The 19,162-nt window shown below is 38.1% G+C and overlaps 1 protein-coding gene across 1 annotated transcript in view; it reads right to left on the bottom strand.

Moving 5' to 3' along the window:
* Window positions 1-16,895, bottom strand: part of LOC109886928 (regulator of G protein signaling 22) — a 54,886-nt gene extending 37,991 nt beyond the window's left edge. The window contains 8 exon segments of the mRNA XM_031822015.1: window positions 1,056-1,217; window positions 4,309-4,964; window positions 5,605-5,764; window positions 15,214-15,299; window positions 15,558-15,737; window positions 15,999-16,061; window positions 16,292-16,320; window positions 16,667-16,895. Coding sequence (XP_031677875.1) covers window positions 1,056-1,217; window positions 4,309-4,964; window positions 5,605-5,764; window positions 15,214-15,299; window positions 15,558-15,737; window positions 15,999-16,061; window positions 16,292-16,320; window positions 16,667-16,688 — 1,358 coding nt within the window. The 5' untranslated portion in view covers window positions 16,689-16,895.
* Window positions 16,896-19,162: the final 2,267 nt, after the last annotated feature.

Genomic DNA, 19,162 nt, shown 5'->3' with positions numbered 1-19,162 from the left:
TAGACAGTAGTTATAAGGATGGTGTTTTAACAGTAGTTATATAGGATGGTGTGTATAGACAGTAGTTATACAGGATGGTGTGTATAGACAGTAGTTATAAGGATGGTGTTTTAACAGTAGTTATATAGGATGGTGTGTATAGACAGTAGTTATACAGGATGGTGTGTATAGACAGTAGTTATAAGGATGGTGTTTTAACAGTAGTTATATAGGATGGTGTGTATAGACAGTATAGACAGTAGTTATACAGGATGGTGTGTATAGACAGTAGTTATAAGGATGGTGTTTTAACAGTAGTTATATAGGATGGTGTGTATAGACAGTAGTTATATAGGATGGTGTGTATAGACAGTAGTTATATAGGATGGTGTGTATAGACAGTAGTTATAAGGATGGTGTTTTAACAGTAGTTATAAGGATGGTGTTTTAACAGTAGTTATACAGGATGGTGTTTATAGACAGTAGTTATATAGGATGGTGTTTTAACAGTAGTTATATAGGATGGTGTTTTAACAGTAGTTATATAGGATGGTGTTTTAACAGTAGTTATAAGGATGGTGTTTTAACAGTAGTTATATAGGATGGTGTTTTAACAGTAGTTATATAGGATGGTGTTTTAACAGTAGTTATACAGGATGGTGTTTTAACAGTAGTTATATAGGATGGTGTTTTAACAGTAGTTATATAGGATGGTGTGTATAGACAGTATATATACAGGATGGTGTGTATAGACAGTAGTTATACAGGATGGTGTGTATAGACAGTAGTTATAAGGATGGTGTTTTAACAGTAGTTATATAGGATGGTGTTTTAACAGTAGTTATATAGGATGGTGTTTTAACAGTAGTTATAAGGATGGTGTTTTAACAGTAGTTATATAGGATGGGCCTTGACTAGAATACAGTTTATACATACGAAGTGGGTAAAACAGTATATAAACCTGATCACAATGTGAAATCGGAGGGCTCTGGAGTAGTTTAAAAGACATGGAACGTCTGGGGGTCCCTTAGGAGAGGAATAAAAAAAAACTGGTGTGGATGATCTTGTCTCCTCACCAGTAGCAGAGCAGTGCCTCAGTGACGCGGGGCTGAACTCTCTGCAGTCTGTCCTCTCTCCAGCAGGGGGAGGTAGAGAGACCCAGTCTGGTCAACAGCTCACCATTCAGACTGCTCTGGCCACCGGTCAGCAGGTAGCAGCTACGCATCTGGACCAAATGCCTGAAACAGTTAATCAATCAATCATTGAAGATGGTTCTGTCCACGTCATTGGTTAAGAGGAAGGCTCATTGTCATCTCAGGTTCTATACTTCAATGAAGGGTTAGGGTTGAGGTTAGGGTTATGGCTTAGGTTAAGAGTCAGAGTTATGGGTTAAGGGTTGGGGTCAGGTTTCAGGTTTCAGGTGAAGGTTAGGAGTTATGAGGTTAAGGGTTGGGGTCAGGGTTGGGGTTGGGGTTAGGATTATGGCTTAGGTTAAGAGTCAGAGTTATGGGTTAAGGGTTGGGGTCAGGGTTGGGGTCAGGGTTCAGGTGAAGGTTAGGAGTTATGGGTTAAGGGTTGGGGTCAGGGTTCAGGTGAAGGTTAGGAGTTATGGGTTAAGGGCTGGGGTTAAAGGTTGGGGTGAAGGTTAGGAGTTATGGGTTGGAGTCAAGGTGAAGGTTAGGGGTTGGGGTTGGGGGTTGGTGGTCAGGATTAAGGTGAAGGTTAGGAGTTATGGTTAAGGGTTGGGGTTAGGATTGGGGTCAGGGTTCAGGTGAAGGTTAGGAGTTATGGGTTAAGGGTTGGGGTTAGGATTGGGGTCAGGTTTCAGGTGTAGGTTAGGAGTTATGGGTTAAGGGTTGGGGTCAGGGTTAAGGTGAAGGTTAGGAGTTATGGGTTAAGGGTTGGGGTCAGGGTTGGGGTCAGGGTGAAGGTGAAGGTGAAGGTTAGGAGTTATGGGTTAAGGGTTGGGGTCAGGGTTGGGGTCAGGGTTAAGGTGAAGGTTAGGAGTTATGGGTTAAGGGTTGGGGTCAGGGTTAAGGTGAAGGTTAGGAGTTATGGGTTAAGGGTTGGGGTCAGGGTTGGGGTCAGGGTTGGGGTCAGGGTTAAGGTGAAGGTGAAGGTTAGGAGTTATGGGTTAAGGGTTGGGGTCAGGGTTGGGGTCAGGGTGAAGGTGAAGGTGAGGAGTTATGGGTTAAGGGTTGGGGTCAGGGTTAAGGTGAAGGTGAAGGTTAGGAGTTATGGGTTAAGGGTTGGGGTCAGGGTTAAGGTGAAGGTGAAGGTTAGGAGTTATGGGTTAAGGGTTGGGGTCAGGGTTGGGGTCAGGGTTAAGGTGAAGGTGAAGGTTAGGAGGTATGGGTTGGGGTCAGGGTTGGGGTCAGGGTTGGGGTCAGGGTTAAGGTGAAGGTGAAGGTTAGGAGTTATGGGTTGGGGTCAGGGTTGGGGTCAGGGTTGGGGTCAGGGTTGGGGTCAGGGTTAAGGTGAAGATTAGGAGTTAAGGGTTGGGGTCAGGGTTGGGGTCAGGGTTGGGGTCAGGGTTAAGGTGAAGGTGAAGGTTAGGAGTTATGGGTTAAGGGTTGGGGTCAGGGTTATGGGGAAGGTTGGGAGTTATGGGTTAAGGGTTGGGGTCAGGGTTGGGGTCAGGGTGAAGGTGAAGGTGAAGGTTAGGAGTTATGGGTTAAGGGTTGGGGTCAGGGTGAAGGTGAAGGTGAAGGTTAGGAGTTATGGGTTAAGGGTTGGGGTCAGGGTGAAGGTGAAGGTGAAGGTTAGGAGTTATGGGTTGGGGTCAGGGTTGGGGTCAGGGTTGGGGTCAGGGTTGGGGTCAGGGTTGGGGTCAGGGTGAAGGTGAGGAGTTATGGGTTGGGGTCAGGGTTGGGGTCAGGGTTGGGGTCAGGGTGAAGGTGAAGGTGAGGAGTTATGGGTTGGGGTCAGGGTTGGGGTCAGGGTTAAGGTGAAGGTGAAGGTTAGGAGTTATGGGTTAAGGGTTGGGGTCAGGGTTGGGGTCAGGGTGAAGGTGAAGGTTAGGAGTTATGGGTTGGGGTCAGGGTTGGGGTCAGGGTTGGGGTCAGGGTGAAGGTGAAGGTGAGGAGTTATGGGTTGGGGTCAGGGTTGGGGTCAGGGTTGGGGTCAGGGTGAAGGTGAAGGTGAGGAGTTATGGGTTGGGGTCAGGGTTGGGGTCAGGGTTGGGGTCAGGGTTGGGGTCAGGGTGAAGGTGAAGGTTAGGAGGTATGGGTTAAGGGTTGGGGTCAGGGTTGGGGTCAGGGTTGGGGTCAGGGTTGGGGTCAGGGTTGGGGTCAGGGTTGGGGTCAGGGTGAAGGTGAAGGTTAGGAGTTATGGGTTAAGGGTTGGGGTCAGGGTTGGGGTCAGGGTTGGGGTCAGGGTGAAGGTGAAGGTGAAGGTGAGGAGTTATGGGTTAAGGGTTGGGGTCAGGGTTCAGGTGAAGGTTAGGAGTTATGGGTTAAGGGTTGGGGTCAGGGTTGGGGTCAGGGTTGGGGTCAGGGTTGGGGTCAGGGTTGGGGTCAGGGTGAAGGTGAAGAGTTATGGGTTAAGGGTTGGGGTCAGGGTTCAGGTGAAGGTTAGGAGTTATGGGTTCAGGGTTGGGGTCAGGGTTGGGGTCAGGGTTGGGGTCAGGGTTGGGGTCAGGGTGAAGGTGAAGGTTAGGAGTTATGGGTAAAAGCCCAGTGCAGTCAAAACTATGATTTCCCTGTGTTTTATATATATTTTCACACTATGAGCTTTGAAATGTCAGCCTTGGTGACATCACCATGCGGTGAATTAGTTAATAGACCAATCAGAAAGAGAGTTCCAAACCTCTCTGCCAATAAGAGAAAATGTTCTGTTTTCCCCTCCCCACTCAGGCCACTCCCAGACAATCCGAGCAACATTTTGAGAAGACCTTTCGCTAAGAAGATATATTGGTTTCATTTTGACCATTTTAATTGAAAACAATCACAGTAAGGTACTTCATTGTTACCCAGAAATGTGATTTGATATTGAGATAAAAAACTGATGCATTGGACCTTTAAGGAATTACTGAATGTGTATATGAAGTACTGAATGTGTATATGAGGTACTGAATGTGTATATGAGGTACTGAATGTGTTTATGAAGTACTGAATGTGTTTATGAAGTACTGAATGTGTTTATGAAGTACTGAATGTGTTTATGAAGTACTGAATGTGTTTATGAAGTACTGAATGTGTATATTAAGTACTGAATGTGTATATGAAGTACTGAATGTGTATATGAAGTACTGAATGTGTTTATGAAGTACTGAATGTGTTTATGAAGTACTGAATGTGTATATGAAGTACTGAATGTGTGTATGAATACCTGATTCTCCTCCTGTCGTCCTGTAGGGTCTTCAGTCTCTCTATATCCATCCACAGACGCAAAAGCTTCTCTCCTAGTGTTCCCTCTAAGAAGTCCTTAAAGTCACCAAGGCCCTGTCTATCACCATGGATACTAGCAGTGATATCATAGAACTCAAGGTCATGGAACTCAAGGTCACCCTCCTCCTGCTGCTCCTTCAGTCTGCTGTGGCTGGTGGCTGGACCTCCCTCACAGGGGCTCTCTGTGTGGGGACCAACCATCTCCTCATCAGTGGTAGAACAGGCAGGACTCTGGGGCTTGGGTTCCCCATGATCCTCATCTGTAGTTCCTGCCTCTATCTCTGTCTTTGCCTCTGTCTCTGTGAGGTAGACGTTCATCTCCTGCTCTGCGCTGTGGTCTCCCCGTCTCTTGTCCCAGTCTAGAAGTGAAGAGCAGAGAGGACAGTCCGGGAGCGAAGAGGAGAGAGGAAAGGAGACGAGGAGTGAGGAGGAGAGGGCGTAGGACTCTGAGTCAGGGATGCAGGAGAAGCAGGCTGAGGCCGGACCCCTCTGTCCCTCCCGGCCCAGGGAGCACACCGGGGTTCTCACAGACCGGGTACAGACAGGCAGCTGCTTGTCCTTGTCCTTGGCCATTGTCAACATGTCTGTTACCGAGGCCTGCAGACACACAAAGAACACAAACAAGCCCAGTGTGACTACAGGGAAGTGTTGCCTGGGGTGAGAGAGACAGAGAAATACCTGGATCATACACAGTATATGAAGTAAACTACTGTTTTACCAACACCACAAAACAAGTGTTTATTTATGACAAATAATTACCTCCGCTGTACTGAACCATATTGACATCATGCTGAGATATATCATCTCCGCTGTACTGAACCATAATGAGATATATCATCTCCGCTGTACTGAACCATATTGACATCATGCTGAGATATATAATCTCCGCTGTACTGAACCATATTGACATTATACTGAGATATATCATCTCTGCTGTGCTAAACCATAATGAGATATATCATCTCCGCTGTACTGAACCATATTGACATTATACTGAGATATATCATCTCTGCTGTACTAAACCATAATGAGATATATCATCTCCGCTGTACTGAACCATATTGACATGATACTGAGATATATCATCTCCGCTGTACTGAACCATATTGACATTATACTGAGATATATCATCTCTGCTGTACTAAACCATAATGAGATATATCATCTCCGCTGTACTGAACCATATTGACATGATACTGAGATATATCATCTATGTGAATAAGCAGGATCTGCTGACCTGTCCCAGTGACACATAGAGGACCTTCATCAGGGTCTCTCTGTCATCGGGCCCAGGGGAAGGACAGACAGGCTCTGTGGTGACAGGGGGCTGGACTGAGGTACCATCCCTCTTCTGGTTCCAGCCCTGAGGGCCCCACTGAGAGAGCAGCTTCGCTAACCTTGGGAAACACCGTCAAGCATCAAACACACATCAATCAAAACGTTATTTATAAAAGCCTTTTAAACAACATTTGTCACAAAGTGCAGGAATGGAGGGTCAGACAAAGCTATGAATGGAATAGAATAGAATGGAATAGAATGGAATGGAGGGTCAGACAAAGCTATGAATGGAATAGAATAGAATGGAATGGAATGGAATAGAATGGAATGGAATGGAGGGTCAGACAAAGCTATGAATGGAATAGAATAGAATGGAATGGAATGGAATGGAATATAATGGAATGGAATGGAGGGTCAGACAAAGCTATGAATGGAATAGAATAGAATGGAATAGAATGGAATGGAATGGAATGGAATGGAATGGAGGGTCAGACAAAGCTATGAATGGAATAGAATAGAATGGAATGGAATGGAATGGAATATAATGGAATGGAGGGTCAGACAAAGCTATGAATGGAATAGAATAGAATATAATGGAATGGAATGGAATGGAATAGAATAGAATATAATGGAATGGAATATAATGGAATGGAATATAATGGAATGGAATATAATGGAATGGAATATAATGGAATGGAATGGAATATAATGGAATGGAATATAATGGAATATAATGGAATGGAATATAATGGAATGGAATATAATGGAATGGAATATAATGGAATGGAATATAATGGAATGGAATATAATGGAATGGAATATAATGGAATGGAATGGAATATAATGGAATGGAATATAATGGAAATGGAATGAATATAATGGAATGGAATATAATGGAATGGAATATATGGAATGGAATATAATGAATGGAATAATGGATGAATATAATGGAATGGAATATAATGGAATATAATATAATGGAATGGAATATAATGGAATGGAATATAATGGAATATAATATAATGGAATGGAATGTAATGGAATGGAATAGAATGGAATGGAATATAATGGAATGGAATGGAATATAATGGAATAGAATATAATGGAATGGAATATATGGAATGGAATGGAATATAATGGAATAGAATATAATGGAATGGAATATAATGGAATATAATATAATGGAATGGAATATAATGGAATGGAATATAATGGAATGGAATGGAATGGAATATAATGGAATAGAATATAATGGAATAGAATGGAATGGAATATAATGGAATGGAATGGAATGGAATATAATGGAATAGAATATAATGGAATGGAATGGAATGGAATATAATGGAATATAATGGAATGGAATATAATGGAATGGAATGGAATGGAATATAATGGAATATAATGGAATGGAATATAATGGAATGGAATATAATGAATGGAATATAATGAATGGAATAGAATGAATGGAATAGAATGGAATGGAATAGAATGGAATGGAATGGAATAGAATGGAATGGAATAGAATGGAATGGAATGGAATGGAATAGAATGGAATGGAATAGAATGGAATATAATGGAATGGAATAGAATAGAATGGCATAGAATGGAATGGCATAGAATGGAATGGCATAGAATGGAATGGAATATAATGGAATGGAATATAATGGAATGGAATATAATGGAATGGAATATAATGGAATGGAATATAATGGAATGGAATATAATGGAATGGAATATAATGGAATGGAATATAATGGAATGGAATATAATGGAATGGAATATAATGGAATGGAATATAATGGAATATAATGGAATGGAATATAATGGAATAGAATGGAATGGAATATAATGGAATAGAATGGAATGGAATATAATGGAATAGAATGGAATGGAATATAATGGAATAGAATGGAATGGAATGGAAAAGAATGGAATGGAATATAATGGAATGGAATATAATGGAATGGAATAGAATGGAATGGAATAGAATGGAATATAATGGAATGGAATGGAATGGAATATAATGGATGGGAATGGAATATAATGGATGGAAATGGAATATAATGGAATGGAATATAATGGAATGGAATAGAATGGAATATAATGGATGGGAATGGAATATAATGGAATATAATGGAATGGAATAGAATGGAATGGAATATAATGGAATATAATGGAATATAATGGAATGGAATGGAATATAATGGAATGGAATATAATGGAATGGAATATAATGGAATATAATGGAATGGAATAGAATGGAATAGAATAGAATGGAATATAATGGAATGGAATATAATGGAATGGAATGTAATGTAATGGAATATAATGGAATATAATATAATGGAATATAATGGAATGGAATAGAATGGAATATAATGGAATATAATGGAATGGAATAGAATGGAATATAATGGAATGGAATATAATGGAATGGAATGGAATATAATGGAATGGAATAGAATGGAATATAATGGAATGGAATAGAATGGAATAGAATGGAATAGAATGGAATGGAATGGAATATAATGGAATATAATGGAATGGAATGGAATGGAATATAATGGAATGGAATATAATGGAATGGAATATAATGGAATGGAATATAATGGAATGGAATATAATGGAATATAATGGAATGGAATATAATGGAATAGAATGGAATAGAATAGAATAGAATGGAATATAATGGAATGGAATATAATGGAATGGAATAGAATGGAATGGAATAGAATGGAATGGAATAGAATGGAATGGAATATAATGGATGGGAATGGAATATAATGGATGGAAATGGAATATAATGGAATGGAATATAATGGAATGGAATAGAATGGAATATAATGGATGGGAATGGAATATAATGGAATATAATGGAATGGAATAGAATGGAATGGAATAGAATGGAATAGAATGGAATATAATGGAATGGAATGGAATATAATGGAATATAATGGAATGGAATATAATGGAATGGAATATAATGGAATGGAATATAATGGAATGGAATATAATGGAATGGAATATAATGGAATGGAATATAATGGAATAGAATGGAATGGAATAGAATGGAATAGAATAGAATGGAATATAATGGAATGGAATATAATGGAATGGAATGTAATGTAATGGAATATAATGGAATGGAATATAATGGAATATAATATAATGGAATATAATGGAATGGAATAGAATGGAATATAATGGAATGGAATAGAATGGAATATAATGGAATGGAATATAATGGAATGGAATGGAATATAATGGAATGGAATAGAATGGAATATAATGGAATGGAATAGAATGGAATGGAATGGAATGGAATGGAATATAATGGAATGGAATGGAATATACTGGAATGGAATATAATGGAATGGAATATAATGGAATATAATGGAATGGAATAGAATGGAATGGAATATACTGGAATGGAATATAATGGAATGGAATATAATGGAATGGAATAGAATGGAATGGAATATAATGGAATGGAATGTAATGGAATGGAATGTAATGGAATGGATGTAATGGAATGGAATAGAATGGAATAGAATGGAATGGAATATAATGGATGGGAATGGAATATAATGGATGGAAATGGAATATAATGGAATGGAATAGAATGGAATATAATGGGATGGAATAGAATGGAATGGAATAGAATGGAATGGAATAGAATGGAATGGAATGGAATGGATATAATGGAATGGAATATAATGGAATGGAATATAATGGAATGGAATATAATGGAATGGAATGGAATGGAATAGAATGGAAGAATGGAATGGAATATAATGGAATGGAATAGAATGGAATAATGGAATGGAATATAATGGAATAGAATGGAATATAATGGAATGGAATATAATGGAATAGAATGGAATATCATGGAATGGAATATAATGGAATAGAATGGAATGGAATAGAATGGAATAGAATAGAATGGAATATAATGGAATGGAATATAATGGAATGGAATGTAATGTAATGGAATATAATGGAATATAATATAATGGAATATAATGGAATGGAATAGAATGGAATATAATGGAATATAATGGAATGGAATAGAATGGAATATAATGGAATGGAATATAATGGAATGGAATGGAATATAATGGAATGGAATAGAATGGAATATAATGGAATGGAATAGAATGGAATAGAATGGAATAGAATGGAATGGAATGGAATATAATGGAATATAATGGAATGGAATGGAATGGAATATAATGGAATGGAATATAATGGAATGGAATATAATGGAATGGAATATAATGGAATGGAATATAATGGAATATAATGGAATGGAATATAATGGAATAGAATGGAATAGAATAGAATAGAATGGAATATAATGGAATGGAATATAATGGAATGGAATAGAATGGAATGGAATAGAATGGAATGGAATAGAATGGAATGGAATATAATGGATGGGAATGGAATATAATGGATGGAAATGGAATATAATGGAATGGAATATAATGGAATGGAATAGAATGGAATATAATGGATGGGAATGGAATATAATGGAATATAATGGAATGGAATAGAATGGAATGGAATAGAATGGAATAGAATGGAATATAATGGAATGGAATGGAATATAATGGAATATAATGGAATGGAATATAATGGAATGGAATATAATGGAATGGAATATAATGGAATGGAATATAATGGAATGGAATATAATGGAATGGAATATAATGGAATAGAATGGAATGGAATAGAATGGAATATAATGGAATGGAATATAATGGAATGGAATGTAATGTAATGGAATATAATGGAATGGAATATAATGGAATATAATATAATGGAATATAATGGAATGGAATAGAATGGAATATAATGGAATGGAATAGAATGGAATATAATGGAATGGAATATAATGGAATGGAATGGAATATAATGGAATGGAATAGAATGGAATATAATGGAATGGAATAGAATGGAATGGAATGGAATGGAATGGAATGGAATATAATGGAATGGAATGGAATATACTGGAATGGAATATAATGGAATGGAATATAATGGAATATAATGGAATGGAATAGAATGGAATGGAATATACTGGAATGGAATATAATGGAATGGAATATAATGGAATGGAATAGAATGGAATGGAATATAATGGAATGGAATGTAATGGAATGGAATGTAATGGAATGGAATGTAATGGAATGGAATAGAATGGAATAGAATGGAATGGAATATAATGGATGGGAATGGAATATAATGGATGGAAATGGAATATAATGGAATGGAATAGAATGGAATATAATGGGATGGAATAGAATGGAATGGATAGAATGGAATGGAATAGAATGGAATGGAATGGAATGGAATATAATGGAATGGAATATAATGGAATGGAATATAATGGAATGGAATATAATGGAATGGAATGGAATGGAATAGAATGGAAGAATGGAATGGAATATAATGGAATGGAATAGAATGGAATAATGGAATGGAATATAATGGAATAGAATGGAATATAATGGAATGGAATATAATGGAATAGAATGGAATATCATGGAATGGAATATAATGGAATAGAATGGAATATCATGGAATGGAATATAATGGAATAGAATGGAATATCATGGAATGGAATAGAATGGAATAATGGAATGGAATAGAATGGAATGGAATGGAATGGAATATAATGGAATGGAATGGAATATAATGGAATGGAATATAATGGAATGGGATATAATGGAATGGAATGGAATATAATGGAATGGAATAGAATGGAATAATGGAATGGAATATAATGGAATATAATGGAATAGAATGGAATAGAATGGAATGGAATAGAATGGAATATAATGGAATGGAATAGAATGGAATAGAATGGAATGGAATATAATGGAATGGAATATACTGGAATGGAATATACTGGAATGGAATATAATGGAATATAATGGAATATAATGGAATGGAATATAATGGAATATAATGGAATATAATGGAATGGAATATAATGGAATGGAATAGAATGGAATGGAATAGAATGGAATGGAATAGAATGGAATGGAATATAATGGATGGGAATGGAATATAATGGATGGAAATGGAATATAATGGAATGGAATATAATGGAACGGAATAGAATGGAATATAATGGATGGGAATGGAATATAATGGAATATAATGGAATGGAATAGAATGGAATGGAATAGAATGGAATAGAATGGAATAGAATGGAATGGAATATAATGGAATGGAATGGAATATAATGGAATGGAATATAATGGAATGGAATATAATGGAATGGAATATAATGGAATAGAATAGAATGGAATATAATGGAATGGAATATAATGGAATGGAATGTAATGTAATGGAATATAATGGAATGGAATATAATGGAATATAATATAATGGAATATAATGGAATGGAATAGAATGGAATATAATGGAATGGAATAGAATGGAATATAATGGAATGGAATAGAATGGAATATAATGGAATGGAATAGAATGGAATATAATGGAATGGAATATAATGGAATGGAATGGAATATAATGGAATGGAATAGAATGGAATATAATGGAATGGAATAGAATGGAATAGAATGGAATAGAATGGAATGGAATAGAATGGAATAGAATGGAATAGAATGGAATGGAATGGAATATAATGGAATGGAATGGAATATACTGGAATGGAATATAATGGAATGGAATATAATGGAATATAATGGAATGGAATAGAATGGAATGGAATATAATGGAATGGAATGTAATGGAATGGAATGTAATGGAATATAATGGAATGGAATATAATGGAATATAATGGAATGGAATAGAATGGAATATAATGGAATGGAATAGAATGGAATATAATGGAATGGAATATAATGGATGGGAATGGAATATAATGGATGGAAATGGAATATAATGGAATGGAATAGAATGGAATATAATGGGATGGAATAGAATGGAATGGAATAGAATGGAATATAATGGAATATAATGGAATGGAATATAATGGAATGGAATAGAATGGAATGGAATATAATGGAATGGAATATAATGGAATGGAATATAATGGAAGAATGGAATGGAATATAATGGAATGGAATAGAATGGAATAATGGAATGGAATATAATGGAATAGAATGGAATATAATGGAATGGAATATAATGGAATAGAATGGAATATCATGGAATGGAATATAATGGAATAGAATGGAATATCATGGAATGGAATAGAATGGAATAATGGAATGGAATAGAATGGAATGGAATGGAATATAATGGAATGGAATGGAATATAATGGAATGGAATATAATGGAATGGGATATAATGGAATGGAATGGAATATAATGGAATGGAATATAATGGAATGGGATATAATGGAATGGAATGGAATATAATGGAATAGAATGGAATAATGGAATGGAATATAATGGAATATAATGGAATGGAATGGAATAGAATGGAATATAATGGAATGGAATAGAATGGAATATAATGGAATGGAATATAATGGAATGGAATATACTGGAATGGAATATAATGGAATGGAATATAATGGAATATAATGGAATATAATGGAATATAATGGAATGGAATATAATGGAATGGAATATAATGGAATGGAATATAATGGAATGGAATGTAATGTAATGGAATGTAATGTAATGGAATATAATGGAATATAATGGAATGGAATAGAATGGAATATAATGGAATGGAATATAATGGATGGGAATGGAATATAATGGATGGAAATGGAATATAATGGAATGGAATAGAATGGAATATAATGGGATGGAATAGAATGGAATGGAATAGAATGGAATGGAATAGAATGGAATGGAATATAATGGAATGGAATATAATGGAATGGAATATAATGGAATGGAATAATGGAATGGAATGGAATATAATGGAATGGAATAGAATGGAAAAATGGAATGGAATATAATGGAATGGAATAGAATGGAATAATGGAATGGAATAGAATGGAATAGAATGGAATATAATGGAATAGAATGGAATATCATGGAATGGAATAGAATGGAATGGAATAGAATGGAATGGAATGGAATGGAATGGAATGGAATATAATGGAATGGAATATAATGGAATGGGATATAATGGAATGGAATATAATGGAATGGAATATAATGGAATGGAATGGAATATAATGGAATGGAATAGAATGGAATAATGGAATGGAATATAATGGAATATAATGGAATAGAATGGAATAGAATGGAATGGAATATAATGGAATAGAATGGAATGTCATGGAATGGAATAGAATGGAATAATGGAATGGAATAGAATGGAATGGAATGGAATAGAATGGAATGGAATGGAATAGAATGGAATGGAATGGAATATAATGGAATAGAATGGAATAGAATGGAATGGAATAGAATGGAATAGAATGGAATAGAATGGAATATAATGGAATGGAATGGAATATAATGGAATGGAATAGAATGGAATAATGGAATGGAATATAATGGAATATAATGGAATAGAATGGAATAGAATGGAATGGAATATAATGGAATAGAATGGAATGTCATGGAATGGAATAGAATGGAATAATGGAATGGAATAGAATGGAATGGAATGGAATAGAATGGAATGGAATGGAATAGAATGGAATGGAATGGAATATAATGGAATGGAATGGAATATAATGGAATAGAATGGAATAGAATGGAATAGAATAGAATGGAATGGAATATAATGGAATGGAATATAATGGAATGGAATATAATGGAATGGAATAGAATGGAATGGAATAGAATGGAATATAATGGAATGGAATGGAATAGAATGGAATAGAATAGAATGGAATGGAATGGAATAGAATAGAATGGAATGGAATATAATGGAATAGAATGGAATATAATGGAATGGAATGGAATGCTTCTACATCTGCATTGCTTCTACATCTGCATTGCTTGCTGTTTGGGGGTTTTAGGCTGGGTTTCTGTAGAGCACTTTGTGATATCGGCTGATGTAAGAATGGCTTTATAAATCAATGTGATTGATGAAGTCAGGATAGACATGGATCAGGATAAAGGGCCGTGTTGATATCAAGACATGCATCAACAGGTGGTATGACCCCTGTTGGTCTACTTCTACCCAACCTATAGGTCTACTTCTGGCCCAACCTATAGGTCTACTTCTGGCCCAACCTATAAGTCTACTTCTGGCCCAACCTATAGGTCTACTTCTGGCCCAACCTATAGGTCTACTTCTGGCCCAACCTATAGGTCTACTTCTGGCCCAACCTATAGGTCTACTTCTGGCCCAACCTATAGGTCTACTTCTGGCCCAACCTATAGGTCTACTTCTGGCCCAACCTATAGGTCTACTTCTGGCCCAACCTATAGGTCTACTTCTGGCCCAACCTATAGGTCTACTTCTGGCCCAACCTATAGGTCTACTTCTGGCCCAACCTATAGGTCTACTTCTGGCCCAACCTATAGGTCTACTTCTGGCCCAACCTATAGGTCTACTTCTGGCCCAACCTATAGGTCTACTTCTGGCCCCCAGTAATAAAACAATGGGGATTACCTGTACTCGAAGTAGCAGTCACTTTCAATAAACAAGGGTAGTCTTTCTTTTAGGATCCACTCCACTCCCTGTTCTCTGTCCAAGCACTGTTAAGACAATGATTATTATTCTAATTTAGATTGTCTCACACACACACACACACACACACACACACACACACAGGTGTCTGATTAGTCGTCTTTAGTTTGATTATAATTTATGAGGGCAAAGTTGATTTGTCAATTGAACAATATGTTTTAAAACAGTACAGTGAAATAATCACTTGAAAGCCCCCCCCCCCACCACAATGCAGTATTCTATATCAAGATGACATTCTATAAAAGAACAGGAGAATGTGAACTGACCAGAACAGTGTAGTGGTTGTCCACCACAGGTCTAGCAGTCAGCTCTGTTGGGTCAGTGAGAGGTTGTGATTTAAAGTACTGCAGGGCTGACCTGATCCTCCTAGACAGAGCCTCCGCTGCATCACTGACCACCTCAAACACACCAGTCTCCTGGTTGTACTGTACACACTCAGGGAACGACTGGGTCGGAAGGAAACCAGGACATTTGGGACATTATTTTCTCAGAATGTGACAGAATAGATACAGAGAAAGAGTAGCTCATGTAATTAGTAAATTATCTTAAAATCTGATCAACCGTTTGAGGAAAGGTGAAATCAAGCAAATTCACAAGCATAACAATTTCCAACATCGTTGTGCTTGACAAAAGTTCTGGCATTCATCCCACAGTGAAAATAACACTTTAGTTTCTGAATAAAGTAAAGAATGTGACCGGATGTTTACAGGTAGACTGAGGAAGTCGTTAAAGAAGTGCACCAGAACATCATCAGAAGACAGACAGTCCTCCTGTGGACATGGAACAGAAGACATGGGTTAATTCGTTTTCAATGTGTTGATATGGGAGGGGGGGGGGGGGGGAACTACAGCATTCACTTTTAATACCTTGCCAGAAAGTCATTAAAAGTTGTTCAAAAAAAAAACTGTACAATGTTCAGTAGTCCATAATGTGACAAGTTGAAACGTTTAGAAAAAGTCATTCGTTTTTAAAAATATATTTTTATAAATAGGTTACTCACGAAATTATCGATGGTAAGGTAAGGTAGATCTATGGAAGAAAACCATTTAAATTTAAGACATCTGATGCCACCTTCAGATAAACTGGGAACTCGGAAATCCCCGAATTTCAAAGCGTCCAAGACAACCGAAAACTCGGGAAACGAGCTCAAATCATGACGTCGGGGATCTTGAACTCAGAGCTCTAGAAAGAGGCCCGAGTTCCCGACTTGAAATTCCGAGTTGGATGACCGTTCAAAACGATTTTCCCCAGTCATAAAGCGTTCACCCCCAGTTCTTAGTTGTCTTGAACGCATTGTAGTTCCTAGTTGTTTTTAACGTTGAAAGTTCTCTCACCGCAGTTTTAATTCAGCGGTTCTTGAATTCCCGGAACTCACCTGTTGTAATCTTCCCCAACATTCTTCACTTTTATGTACTTCAGTTGTCCTTAGTTATAATTCACCCAGAAACGTCAGCCAGGGGGCTCTATACCTAACCCTGAACACCTCTGACCCGCCGTCACCAGACCGTTCAGTGTGTAATTACCGACAGAGGGGTTGCTATGGAAGTGAACTCAATCACATTGCAGAAGAGAGGAGCGGTAAAAGTCGTGACGCTGAGGAAACAATAACTGGAGTGCTAAGTTTATCCAGTTTTAAAACTACTAGATATATTGTATTTTATTCAGTCTTTTCATTGTAAAGTAGAGATGATTAACCATAGCACGCTACTATGCACACCGATATGTATTTATAATCCAGAGAGGAAATAGACCGTAGTACTTTCTCAGTGAGTGCGACAGTCAAGTGAACGACGACCAGTAGAGGGCGCCATAACGACAAAAAAAAAATATTTCGACACAGCGGTGTTATACAAAACACATTGTCAAATCAAATCAAAGTTTATTTACCGAATACAACAGGTGTAGCTTACTTACAGGCTCTAACCAATAGTGCAAAAAAAAAGGTATTAGGTGAACAATAGGTAGGTAAAGAAATAAAACAACAGTAAAAAGACAGGCTACGTACAGTAGAGAGGCTATATACAGTAGAGAGGCTATATACAGGAGGGGCTATATACAGTAGAGGGGCTCTATATACAGTAGAGGGGCTCTATACAGTAGAGGGGCTCTGTACAGTAGAGAGGCTACGTACAGTAGAGAGGCTACGTACAGTAGAGGGGCTCTATACAGTAGAGGGGCTCTATACAGTAGAGGGGCTCTATACAGTAGAGGGGCTCTATACAGTAGAGGGGCTCTATACAGTAGAGGGGCTCTATACAGTAGAGGGGCTATATACAGTAGAGAGGCTATGTACAGTAGAGGGGCTCTGTACAGTAGAGGGGCTATATACAGTAGAGGGGCTACATACAGTAGAGGGGCTACATACAGTAGAGGGGCTACGTACAGTAGAGGGGCTACGTACAGTAGAGAGGCTACGTACAGTAGAGAGGCTACGTACAGTAGAGAGGCTACGTACAGTAGAGGGGCTCTGTACAGTAGAGGGGCTCTGTACAGTAGAGGGGCTACGTACAGTAGAGGGGCTACGTACAGTAGAGGGGCTACGTACAGTAGAGGGGCTACGTACAGTAGAGGGGCTACATACAGTAGAGGGGCTACATACAGTAGAGGGGCTACATACAGTAGAGGGGCTACATACAGTAGAGGGGCTATATACAGTAGAGGGGCTATATACAGTAGAGAGGCTATATACAGTAGAGAGGCTATATACAGTAGAGGGGCTATATACAGTAGAGAGGTTACATACAGTAGAGAGGCTATATACAGTAGAGGGGCTCTATACAGTAGAGGGGCTCTATACAGTAGAGAGGCTATATACAGTAGAGAGGCTACATTTATTTTATTTTAACCTTTATTTAACCAGGTAGGCTAGTTGAGAACAAGTTCTCATTTGCAACTGCGACCTGGCAGTAGAGGGGCTATATACAGTAGAGAGGCTACGTACAGTAGAGAGGCTACGTACAGTAGAGGGGCTCTATACAGTAGAGAGGCTATATACAGTAGAGAGGCTATATACAGTAGAGGGGCTCTGTACAGTAGAGAGGCTCTATACAGTAGAGAGGCTATATACAGTAGAGGGGCTCTATACAGTAGAGGGGCTCTATACAGTAGAGAGGCTATATACAGTAGAGGGGCTCTGTACAGTAGAGAGGCTCTATACAGTAGAGAGGCTACATACAGTAGAGAGGCTATATACAGTAGAGGGGCTCTGTACAGTAGAGAGGCTATATACAGTAGAGGGGCTCTGTACAGTAGAGGGGCTATATACAGTAGAGGGGCTACATACAGTAGAGAGACTATATACAGTAGAGGGGCTATATACAGTAGAGGGGCTACATACAGTAGAGGGGCTACATACAGTAGAGGGGCTCTATACAGACACCGGTTGGTCAGGCTGATTGAGGTAGTATGTAGATATGATTAAAGTGACAGTGCATATATGATGAACAGAGAGTAGTAGCAGCGTAAAGAGGGGTTGGGGGGTGGTGGGACACAATGCAGATAGTCCAGGTAGCCAATGTGATTACCCATTGAGAAGTCTCATGGCCTGGGGGTAAAAACTGTTGAGAAGCCTTTTTGTCCTAGACTTGGCACTCCGGTACCTTTTTGTCCTAGACTTGGCACTTCGGTACCGCTTGCCATGCAGTAGTATAAAGAACAGTCTATGACTGGGGTGACTGGGGTCTATGACAATTTGAGGGGCCTTCCTCTGACACCGCCTGGTGTAGAGGTCCTGGATGCCAGGAAGCTTTGCCCCAGTGATGTACTGGGACATACACACTACCCTCTGTAGGGCCTTGCGGTTGGAGGCCGAGCAGTTGCCGTATCAGGAAGTGATGCAACCGGTCATGATGCCCTCGATGGTGCAGCTGTA

The sequence above is a fragment of the Oncorhynchus kisutch genome, unplaced genomic scaffold (genome assembly GCF_002021735.2).
Source record: "Oncorhynchus kisutch isolate 150728-3 unplaced genomic scaffold, Okis_V2 scaffold4045, whole genome shotgun sequence".
NCBI lineage: Eukaryota > Metazoa > Chordata > Actinopteri > Salmoniformes > Salmonidae > Oncorhynchus > Oncorhynchus kisutch.
Note: the sequence above shows the minus strand (reverse complement) of the source record. Positions and strands in the feature narration are given on the sequence as shown.